Source organism: Python bivittatus, unplaced genomic scaffold (assembly GCF_059951505.1).
Source record: "Python bivittatus isolate LINGU-HERP-01145 unplaced genomic scaffold, Pbiv_v1 ctg000640_np1212, whole genome shotgun sequence".
In the NCBI taxonomy this organism is placed as follows: domain Eukaryota; kingdom Metazoa; phylum Chordata; class Lepidosauria; order Squamata; family Pythonidae; genus Python; species Python bivittatus.
Genome location: NW_028277090.1, coordinates 1,142,388 through 1,154,471, shown reverse-complemented (window position 1 = coordinate 1,154,471; position 12,084 = coordinate 1,142,388). Strand labels below are relative to the sequence as shown.

The 12,084-nt window shown below is 43.8% G+C and overlaps 1 protein-coding gene across 4 annotated transcripts in view; it reads right to left on the bottom strand.

Annotated features, from left to right (window-relative positions):
* The window catches only part of RAB11FIP3 (RAB11 family interacting protein 3), an 88,379-nt gene that overhangs the window by 42,173 nt on the left and 34,122 nt on the right, over positions 1 to 12,084 (bottom strand). For 2 of the 4 annotated variants that reach the window (XM_088150990.1, XM_088150992.1), the window contains exon 3: positions 5,201 to 5,295. In XM_088150990.1, the coding sequence (XP_088007116.1) occupies positions 5,201 to 5,295 (95 nt within the window). The remainder of the gene's footprint in view (positions 1 to 5,200; positions 5,296 to 12,084) is intronic. The other 2 variants (XM_088150991.1, XM_088150998.1) reach the window with 1 other exon arrangement.

Here is a 12,084-nt window from a genome sequence, read left to right as displayed (position 1 = left end):
TTCAATGGTCTCAATTACCATCCGTGGGTAGCCAAGCAAAAACCTGAACAGAAGAAAGCCTGACCCATTTCCTCTTCTAAACTCCACCCGTGAAAGAACTCAAGGAATTTTAAAGCCCCTTTTCCTAAAATACTGAACAAAAATGATCCGAGCCAAGAACAGCACTGGATGGACCTACGGCTGAGTAAGTCTGTGGAGACACCAGCGTGGGCAGCGGAGAGGAAAAATCTATCATGGAATTTGCACGAAAAGAAGAGAGGGACCATCACGTTCTCACCAGGGGTACCCCATATGCTCAGCCAGACACAGCGCTGGCTCATTACAAGGTATTTAAGTGTTTCGTTAGGTTTGATTAGGTTTTAAGGAGGGCGATGGGGAGAGAGAATGGGGTGGCCCTCTGTTTTACCAGAAGGTTTTATCGCATAGCACCCAGAATCTGTGAAATCAATGGTATAAAAATAATGTAAAAGAAGTATCAATCAATCTGCTTTGTTTCCAGCCTGCCCATGCTCCCTAACAATCTTGTCATTTGCAAAGTCCTCCAGCATTAGTTTCCAAAGGAAGGGCTTTTTTATCCCATGTGCACACATGGTGGAAAATATTGCATTTCCCCTTCTTTCTCAAATTTGCACCCCACAATCTCCAACCGAACCAATTAAACGCTTTTCCAATTCCTACCGTCCTTTCTAAACCTGCCTGCAAGTAGCTGTGGCTTTCTTTTGCCGCTCGCTTTTGCTGCTACAGAAAGTGACACCCCCCTCCCCGCATGCATATGTCCATTGTGCATTGGTTCAGCTCTTCCCACTTACCCAGACACAGACTCCCCCAATCTGCTCAGACTTTCCTCAACCAGGTAAGATCCTGCACGGAATCTAGAAATGAGGATCCCCAAGGATGGCACAACCTCTCTTTGATCCAACACAAGTATCAGGAGAAAAGCAAAGATGGGGGGATTACTGCAGTCAATTTAGCTGATGTTCAGTCCTCCCAAGGATTGCAAGTGGGGAAGCCAAAGATTAAAAGAATAAAAAAGGGCAGCAGGCAGTTGTGAGTAGAGGGGACTTTTAAACACCATACCTGGATCATGACCTTGGGACATAAATAGGGCATGAAAAATGCAGTTCCCCCCACCCCCTCCTAACCCCTCTCCAGAGTCTATTATTTCTTCCATGGGAAACATCTCAACGCAAAGTTCTCGCTCAAGGCACAAATGACCAGACTCTGATTATTCCACTTTGGACACATTATACAAAGACCCAGCTCTCTGGAGAAGGCTCTGATGCTGGGAAAGGTGGAAGGAAAGAGAAGAAGAGGATGACCAGCAGCAAGGGGGATGGACTCAGTTACAGTGGTGATGAGTGCACTATTGGGAGACTTGGAAGAACAGGTTAGGGATAGACTGTCATGGAGAAAATTTATCTATGGTCACTAAGAGGTGACACTGACTTCATGACCGTCAATCAATCAATCCATCCATCAGGCAGAAACAGAGGAAGAGGATGACTAGCAGCAAGATGGATGGATTTAGTTTCATTGGCAACGGGTGCACTGTTGGAGGACCTGAAGGACCAGGTTGAGGACAGATCGTCATGGAGGAAATCTATGTGATCGCTAAGTGTCAACAACAACTTGATGGCCCATAATCAATCAATCAATGGGAAACATCCAGTTCTTCTCAACAAAGGAGAAAGGAACCACAGACGTGTGCTGAAGTGATGGGAAAGAGGGCTACAGACAGATACAGGCACAGGATTCACTTTACCACTCTACCCTTTTCCATCTTCACAGACCAGCTGGCTTCCTCCACGTTCATCAACCCGCATACTGCCTTCTATGAAGTTATTCCAGTTCTGCGCATTCACTGCATGCTGGGAGACATCCAACATCTGATTGTTGCTTGGCCTCCAGGGTTAAAAGGCAGGTCAAAAGGTTATTTGCCCAAACTTTTTTTCTCCCTGCGTGGCCCTCTGTTATAACACAGAGGCTACGGAACAGAGCAGGGTTAGAAAAAATAAATAACCAAAACCTCACCAAGAAATTACACCAATCTAATGGTCCAAGCTAACTAATTCTGATCACTGGATATGGTTGCTATTATTATTATTATTTTATATCCTGCTTTTATTTTGCACAACTCAAGGTGGGTCCATGATGCTCCTGTCTCCTACTTTCCCGACAACAACACCCCTGTGAGGTGGGTTGGGCTGAGAGAGAGGGCCAGGCTTAAAGTCACCCAGCTGGTTTCCATGCCCATGGGAAGACCAGCCCTTCCAGGCTCCCAGTTTCCAGTCTAGCATCTTCACCGCTACATGAAACCATCTCTCTTCATATTTCGACCTCCTTTAATTCAGCACAGGCAAAGAAAGGGACTTTGTGAAATCAAAAGGCTGGAAACTCAGGGGAAGCCAATGAAAGAGGTAGGTGTACATGCTTGCAAAAAACAGAGGAGCCAAGCCCAGCCATTCTGCTCACCTGCCAAGAAAATCCTCAAAGATTAAAAATACCACTAAAAAAAACCAGAATTAAGTTCCAAACCACTGCTCACCCATGCTGAACTCCCCCATAGTTCACTTTTTTCTCCCTGCCCTTGCCTTAACATTTTGAAGAAAGAAAGAAAGAAAGAAAGAAAGAAAGAAAGAAAGAAAGAAAGAAAGAAAGAAAGAAGGGAGGGAGGGAGGGAGGGAGGGAGGGAGGGAGGGAGGGAGGGAGGGAGGGAGGGAGGGAGGGAGGGAAGGAAGGAAGGAAGGAGGGAGGGAGGGAGGGAGGGAGGGAAGGAGGGAAGGAGGGAAGGAGGGAAGGAGGGAAGGAGGAGAGGGGAAGGAAGGAAGGAAGGAGGGAGGGAGGGAGGGAGGAGAGGGGAAGGAAGGAAGGAAGGAAGGAAGGAAGGAAGGAAGGAAGGAAGGAAGGAAGGAAGGAAGGAAGGAAGGAGGGAGGGAGGGAGGGAGGGAGGGAGGAGAGGGGAAGGAAGGAAGGAAGGAAGGAAGGAAGGAAGGAAGGAAGGAAGGAAGGAAGGAAGGAAGGAAGGAAGGAAGGAAGGAGGGAGGGAGGGAGGGAGGGAGGGAGAGAATCTTTATTCTCTTTCAATGTTGAGGGCCAATATTGGAGTTTCTAATTGCAATTGTACAGGGCTGTGCATGTCAGTGAATGCCTTCAGCTCACAATGCACAGTAATGACAAACTCTACCCACTCCCAATCCGGATGGATCAGGTCTCACCTCCCTTAGGAAAGAAGCTGTAACTCAGTGAAAGAATGTGTGCTATGTCTAGCTTTAATCCCTGGTATTTCCAGCTGATACAGAGGAGCAGGGAACAACCCTTTCTGGCCCGGGGATCTTATAGGATATGCCAAAGGCTGCACTCAAAACGCAAAGAGCAAAAACCTGTTTCCCAACAATTTTCATAGTACTATACTCTTAATAGGCTGGTTTTGACCGTAATAAAGACTTGATTTGATTTGATTTGATTTGATACTCTTGTTAACGTTTCCTAAATTCCACACTAGTATGTTGATTCTCTACTTCATTCAAGTCTTAGTTTTCTGTCACTCAATAATAATCAATTCCTAAATCATCATATACAATGCACTTGGCTAATTAAGTCATTCAAAAATATTGTATTGCGTTGCTCCATTTTCACTGCATTTTGACAGGGTATTTGATATTTGCTTTCCAGTTTAATTTTTAATAGCGCTTCAGCCTGAGGATTGATTGACTGATTATTTATCATTTAAATTTATGTATCTGCCCATCTCATATATATGACTCTGGGTGGCTTACAAACAACTAAAACAAACATAAAAAGAACAATACAAGAACAATACAACAAGAAAAAAAGACAAGGAAAAGGATGACTCTGAATCTTAAGGACAATCTCTACCCGCAGATCCCAGTTGGAAGTCTAAAATTAACCGTCTCTGATCAACGTAAAGCGCCTTTTTATATCTCTATAGGCTTTGGGAATATACATTTATCTTTTCTTCCAGTTATACTTCAGACCTGGTTAGAAAAGGAAGCAAATTGTTGCTTTCAAATCTGGCTTTGTCCTGGCTAGTTTCTGCCACAAAACTAGAAATGAAGGAACAAATCAGGTTGTGAAAAAAGAAGACTAGCAGTTCATGAGCTCAAGGCAAGAGCGGTTCTGGAGCCTGTGTAGGAAGGGGTGTAGCGGTGGTGATACCTTTCCAAAATGCAATTTCTACTTAGTAGAAGGCAACCCCAAAGAACGCATAATAGTTATAGGCTTCCCCCGATCAGTTCTTAAATCCAACTTTCTGCCTCTGAGCAGAATTCAAGCGATCCTTCCCTTCCTGATCATCAACCCCACCAAGCAGAGATCAGAAGTAGCTTTGTCTCTTCCAACATTCCCTTCTCCTTTGTCCATTCTCTAATCAATTTCACCATCCCATCTTGCCCCAGCAATGGATAGTCAATTTCAGAAGCTCATTCTACAGGGTGATTTCACTCCCTAAAACATCAGCCCGAGCCAACCCCGCAGTGGCCCACAGTTAAAACCGAGAGGAACACAACTTTGAAACACGTCACACTCAGCCATGCATGAAAGCAGCAACTGCCCAAAGTAGTCTGGGGGGAGAGAAAGCATTTGAAAGAAAAGAGAAGATCGGGCAGTGTGATAGCACCTTCTAACTCTGTCCGATCTCAAAAGCTAACCCAGGTTGGACCTCTTTCATACTTGGATGGCAGACCCCTAGGAAATATCAGAGTTGTAGACTGAGCAGGGACGTTGAAAAAAATATCAGAAAGGAAGGTCACACCATTCCTATATTGTTGCCAAAAATAATTCCATAAATGTGCCTGGGAAGTCATCAGAAATCAAGTTCCAAGGAGAATGTAATACTTCATAGGGTCAAATGGGCAATTTGGAGAACGTGTCGTGTACTCCATCAGGGTGGCAGATATTACACCGATGGGCCATAATGCCTAGGTAAATTTGTTCCAACCACTATTCATGGTTTGCCATTGCATTCCAGGCAGAAGAACACAGCATTGCTATCAGAAGTGAAGGCGGAAAGAGAGATCTTCTTGCACCAAGGAAGACAACTGTGTTATGGAAATTCTAGAGGAGCTACCAAAGCTAAGGTCCTTCTTAGAGCATCATTCACATTCTCTGAAATAGCAAAATGAGACAGACTTAAGCCAACAAAAGCAACCCAAAGCCATGGGCTGGGTATGTTCCCACTCACCTCGTATGCAACGAAGTCATCAAATTCATCAGCGCACGTAGGAGGCGGCTCATCGGGACTGTACCCCATTGGGCAAAGCTGACTGTCTGGATCTGCTGGAGAAAGGACAGAGTTAACTTATTTGCAAAGAGAAAGATCACTGAAAGCATTCCTGGATTACAACTCTGTGCTCCAAAAAAAGAGAGCCAGTTTGGGGTAATGATTAAGGCACCAGGCCAGAAACCGGGAGACTGTGAGTTCTAGTCCTGCCTTAGGCACGAAGCCAGCTGAGTGACCTGGGGCCAGTCCCTCCCTCTCAGCCCTGGGAAGAAGAAAGCAAGGGCCAACCATTTCCAAAACTCTTGCCAAGAAAACTGCAGGGACTTGTCCGGGCAGTCACCAGGAGACATCCCTGACTCAAAGGCACCTCCAAAAAAACCCCACCCTCCAATAAATCTCAGGCACTGGGGATCAGAACATTGGCAAGGCCAATAAAATATAGACTTCTTGAAGCCAAAAGAGTTCTTCTCCAAGGAGTAGAGCCATTAATTCAATGGATTTAGCTACTCCTCTGACTGATCATTCATCACAAAATGCACAGCTGGGATTGGAACAGCCAATCCCCATTCATATAGAGAGGTTAACAGAATTACTCACCCCCAGGGAGATTTGGGTGGTCAAATATAGACCGATTCTCCCCTCCCTCAAAAAGAAAAGTTCTTCTAAAATGGAGGATAAAACGCTACCCCAATTCTATAAAATGTGTGTGTGCTCATTTATATTCATGTTGTAAATCTGGGACGAGATTCAAATGCTGTGCTAAACTTCTGACATTTAGATACATCTCAGTATAACAACTGAGTAACTGTTGCTATCTTGGTGCTTGCTATTCACTGAGTTCAAAGCTCCTGGATTCTGTTCTTGAACTTTCTTCCTCTAAGCCAGATTTGGACTCAATGGCCCTTGCAAAGAGAAGACTGGTCTCTATAAAACAGGATTCACACCCATCCTAGAACAGACCAGCCAGAGACAACATAATTTGGAAAGTCAGGCTACAATGTTTGTATAGTCAGATTCATATGCAACACTCAACCACAAACCAGAGTTTACAAGCCACAATGGTAGGGTTCAGACCACCTGCTGAGTCAAAACCTAAAGAAATCACTTTATGGTTTAGTGCAGTGTCTTTCAAACTTAGCAACTTTAAAATGTGTGGACTTCAACTCCCAGAATTCCCCAGCCAGCACACCTTAAAATTGCCAAGTTTGAAAACAGTGCGTTAGTGGGTTGGGTGAACCTAGTCTAAAAGTATGTTTTTGTAGCACGAATAACAGATTTGAGCACAAGTGAGAAAAAGGAAAGAGTTTCTTTATTACAAGCATCGTGAACATCATCCTGTGCTACAGACCACCAAGCCAAATAAAAGATCTGGATAATGTCTCCCAGGACTAGATTGCAGAATTTTCAGGGAGGAGAGAGATATAGAAATAAGGGGAGACTTCAACCACCCAGATACTGCATCTGTTAGAAAAGCAACTCAGCCAAGATTGCAAGATCCCCAGAATCCCTCAGTGGTCTTCCAGAAGGCTGAGGAAGATACAAGGGGATGGGGTCTCCTAGATCTGATCCTAGCCAATTGAGAAGAGACTGGCTGAGGAAGAGGTAGAGACTCTACTGGATGGTCATCAATCGAGGATACTGTTGTAGTGGATTCTTCACTGAACAGGGACTGAACTAAATCATCTCTAAGGTCCACTCCGACCCACACATTTTTTAATTCTACAGTTCATATTCCATTTCCTGCCCACAGATCATCCATACTCCATGTCATTCAACCTAACTTCTTGAGATATAGATAGTTAATGCCCCAGAAAAGTTGAATGTAGTTTGAATAGTGCTCAAATTAATTTCATTTTGAAGACTCAGATGTTCACCTCAAATCCAGACAAGAACAAAACTGAAAATACAGAAGTAAATGAAATATTAGGCTAAATGAAAGGACTGTATTGCAGAGGATTAAGACAATTACAGAATATCTTCAAAAGCAACTATTGCTACACTGCTAATTTATTTAATTTCTACCAATAAAAGGGGGGCACTTGAAATGCCTCCCCACTTAGCTGACTCTAATTGTTATTATCACTTTTTATCTGAGAGAATAGTTAAAAACCCAAGAGCAAAGCTTCAAAAATGTGTTCCTAAATATTTGTGCTGTTAACAGCAAGTCAAATCCAATATTTCCACACTGTTCCTCTCGAGAAATCTCTGGCTGGGAGCATTGAGCTATATACAAAAAGTCAAAGGAAAAACTAGAATATCTTCCCCTCCTGTACATTCCAGCCAAACTCATTTCAAACAACTCTATTCAGATCTGGCTTTCCCTTCTACAGGAATATAAATTCATTTCACTAATAACTGCTCACCACAAAAGCGGGGAGCAAGTCATAGCAGACTTCCAATTTTGCATTTCAAGCTTCTTGTTTTCCCCTGCAGTCCTCTCCTGTGTAGAAAAGAGACCGTTCTACAGAATGAGCACTCAGCGCCTGAAGTCTAGCACATGGTAACCTAACCAATTCTATTTCTTAATCAAGAGGCATGACCATGAAGGACAATCCTATAAATTATGCTGAAAAATGAGCTGGTGTCTGCTCTCTGGCCGGTCATATAGGAAGATAACAGGCAGGTCCTTCTAAACGTACAAATGCCGTTCTTCGTGGCAGCTTTATGACAACAGACTCAGCACAATATCGTTATGGGGGAGTGCAACCATTCCTCCTTGTAGAGCAAAGAATAAAGGTGTCCTTCACATCAAGCTCAACTCTTGATGACTTTAGAGACACATACATATGGTTTCCTTGGAAACAATACAGAAGTGGACGTCTGTAGTGGACAACCAGTCATTGCCATGTTCCAGGATGTTATCTTCCACTTCCCAGTACAGTACAACCTACAGCCCTGGGATTTCCTGAGTCTTCTAACCAAGTCCAAATCTGCTTAGCTTCTGAACATGAACAAGTCAACCCTGCATTGCCCTCTCAAAGACATATGTCTACTTCTCATTCCACTTTGAAGCCAGCGTATATGCATTTGAAAACAAATATACCCACACACAAACACTCTCTGTCTCTTGTCTCTGTGAGGGTGTTTCCAGCCACTAGTCACTTATAGTATCTTCTAGCATCACCCAGCCATTGTTGGGTTGATGTAAAGCCTATGAAAATTATGCTTGACAAAAAGTCACGTTTGGTTTCAGCAGCTGCTGAGAGCCCAAAACCCTATGTACCTCAGAAGTACTTCTAGAAAACACAAATGAGAGAGGTCTCAGCTCATAATCTGGAATTGTGCACCCCCTGTAATGGGGGATTTTTAACTGGACATACCGCTAGGAGCCCCTTTTGTGAGAGACCCACAAAATGTTCTCAGAACTTCCAACCTGCCCACCAGACCAGAGAAGGAGAACAGCCTTCTCTAAACAGATGCTGTCCATATATGTAGACAACTCCAGTCGTGCCCAAACAGCATAGATAATGGCTGGTTGGAGATGATCAGAGTTACAGATCAAACATCACATCCGGAAGACCCCAATTTATGGATATCTGATTGAATGTGTGGAAGGATCTAGCAACTATCATCCCAAAGGGGTTAATATTCCACCTCCATAGTTACAAAATCCTACAAGCATATTTTGAGATGATGTGAGAACTCACACTGGAGGATGGCTGTCATCCCTACAAGGTAGACCAGACTAAGAAACCAATGTCATGCAAGCCACTACAATTTTTACTGTAAAAGCTATTGTAACAGAATCTTGCAAATCTGAATGTGCTTCCCCTTCCCTTTCTTTATCTTTGTGGGAACTAAGGAGGGGCTTGTCTGTGATGTTTTCTCAGGTTACTTACTTGGCCCAGGCCCAGGATCCTCTTAGCTGACCACTGCCTTGGTCATAGTGGCTCTTCCTCCTGTCCTTCAAGGCCATTCTCTATGCCTCTACAATAGAAGATTGAGACCAAACCAAAACCCAGTAACTAAGACTGATCAACATTACCAAGGACTGCTGTGTCACACATCATGTTATTCCATCCATCCTTTGTTAAGCTTTTGCATAACTCATTGAGTGAGCCCAACTATTGTGGCTTATCCAATAAAACACAGTTAAATTCTGGCTTAGTACAATTTGTGAATCCAGCCCGCTGGTCAGTCGCAAAGAACTGATTGGGGCATGCCAATCCAGCCTTAGAGTTCTGAAGGGGAAGAGAGAACACATGATGGCAGAACTTCATCTAAGTCTCTATCCAGATTGGGTAGAAGGCGTCACAACCGTGTAAACAAACAGGGCAGTAGAGTCATGAAATTCTTTCCTACCCAACTTCCTGCTGCAACACAACCTCCTTCAAAATACAAGGAGGGGGATCCTGCAAAAGGACGTTCATGTGAAACCTAGCCAACTTCTCAAAAAGTCAGCTTTCAGATCCTGAGCTATTTTTTAAGAACGCCTTATAGCTTGAGCGCCAGCTAGAACTCCATTTAATATGGATTTCCACCATTGTCCCTTTGCATTTGCCGTTCATTTGTAAGTATCTGTTCACCAACCATCCTGGTTTGCACAGAATGAAAACCCTTTCTTGCTAGCCACAGAGGAGGGGGAATCCTGTAACTTACCAGTGTGTCCTAAATACATAACGGCAAACTGGTGAAAGGGTTTGATGACCATTGTAAAATGTCTATTTAAAAGAAAGGAGGTAATATGACTTGACTGCAGCGCAGTTAAGGCCCGTTTCAGCAAACCTTCTTACCAATAAAGCAATAAAATGTGGACCCTGAGTAAGGTAGCTTACTATGTTAGGAGCTATTTCTGTCTTACATGCCAACTGGAGCTTGACATTTTAAACTTGGTTTCTTTTAAAAGAAGCCAGACAAAATTTGCACAGCAGCACAAAGTGAAGTTACAGCCGCTAACAGGGACACACCCAGTACAACTGTGAGCTTCTGGAAATTTTAGCCATACCGTAAAGTCAGTTCCCTGCTAGGGAAAACAATGGCCTTCACTTTGCTTGTTCTGCAACTTATTCAACTAAGTTTTAAACTGAGCTGGGTTTCACCTACTGAGGGGCAAATCTGAAGGTAGGCGGGTGGAACCCGTCTGCAACAGGAACTAAACACGATGCCCGCTAGGCTGCTTCCAAGGTTGCAGAAACAAGAACTGTATGGGAGTTGTAGGGAGTTCTTTGTAGGAAATATGATGACAATGGTTTGCAAATCACAGTGGTTGGGTTAACAAAGCATCCTTAACGCAACATTTGAACACAAACCAGATCTGGATTAGATATCGGGGAATATTTGGCAGCGTAACTTTTCTTTACATTCCTCATCCAGGACTTTTTAAGCGACAGACTTGGTCAAGATCTCACAACAAAGTGTGCTGGTGATGCAAACTGTTCTCTTCCGTAAAGCTGTTCACATTCCAATTTAGGAACTCGGGGGGGAAAAAAGGAAGCATTTCTTCAAGCAAATTTATATTAAGGAGCAGAGCTATTCTGATCAGCCGCCGCCTTTTTCTGAGACAGCAGAAATCTGGAGATGACTCACAGAGAGAATCATGACCAGCACTTTGCAGCTCCGTTCCCAGGATTCTCTGGGGGAGTCCATGATGGCTCAATCAGGACAAAAATCACGACACTGCATGGATTCTGCTTTAATACCTGGTTGCCCATCTTAACTTACTCCTTCCCTTTTGTTCCCATGAATCCTCAAAGAATTCTCCACATTGCAGGTCCAAAGCTCATCGTTGTGACGGTTCGCAACCCAACAATCGCTGCTGGTACGCATCGCCCAAGCATCTTTTGGAAGCTGCAACTAGGAAACAGTAGGGAATGTGGCTATGTGCCAGCCCCCTTCATGCTCCTGCCTGAACAATGCCGAGCAAACCCAACACAGAGTTTTCAACTCATTCCCCACCACCACCCACCCAACACAAGTGCAGATGGTGGATTGTACATGCTTGCGGTTGCTAAGGAGAAGTCTACAGCTCAGCTCTCCAATACAATGCCCGTGGGAAGTATTGTGTTCCTGTCCAAAGGAACAATTTAAAAAAACAGCATTCACACCCCTCTCTGGTCCTCAGCAGCACCAACTCTCAAACGCCCATCTTCACACTATCAGCGCACGTGTCCTGCTGAGCAGACCAGAAGCATTCAGAAATCCAGTCGCTAGAAGAGCATTAGCATAAAATGGAAACAATTGGGCAACCCCAGGATTGGGGAATTCCTATTGCTCTGTTCCAGACAGGTCCTCCAAAAGCTGTATTTTGCCTGGTTAGAACTTAGTTCTCACAATCACATAGTCTTAAAGGATAACATCTGACCCATATAGTGCCCCAAAGCTTTGGTTGTGGCTCTGAGAAATCACTCCAACAGTTTCTGCCAATTGTAAAATGTAACAGAAAAGGAAAATCATTAAAGGAAATGATTGGAGAGTGACTGCATTAATTGTATTTAATTTGAATTCAAATGTAAATGAAAAGTATTTTTTTTTGTCCTGTCCCCCATGCACTACCTTTTGGGGTGTGGACCCTGGAAGAAAATTCAGCCCTGAAAAAGCTGTGCAACCTTGCTCTACACAATGTTGGAATAACACACAAACGTTCTAACTTGTTCCACTGCCATCAGCTCCAGGCAGCCCATACAATAGAGAGAGACAATTAGAAATATCATTTGGAAATTGACAATACAGTGAAACTTTGATTTAGTAGACCCCAGTGCAGTTTGGATGCAACAGGCTCAAGTCCCCTTGCATTTCCACCATCTGATTTTGACATGATGACATTGCTACAGATGACGTACCCTCTGATTTAACAGACAGTTGGGAATAACAGACATTCCCTCTCCACAGTTGGTTTGTTGAACTGA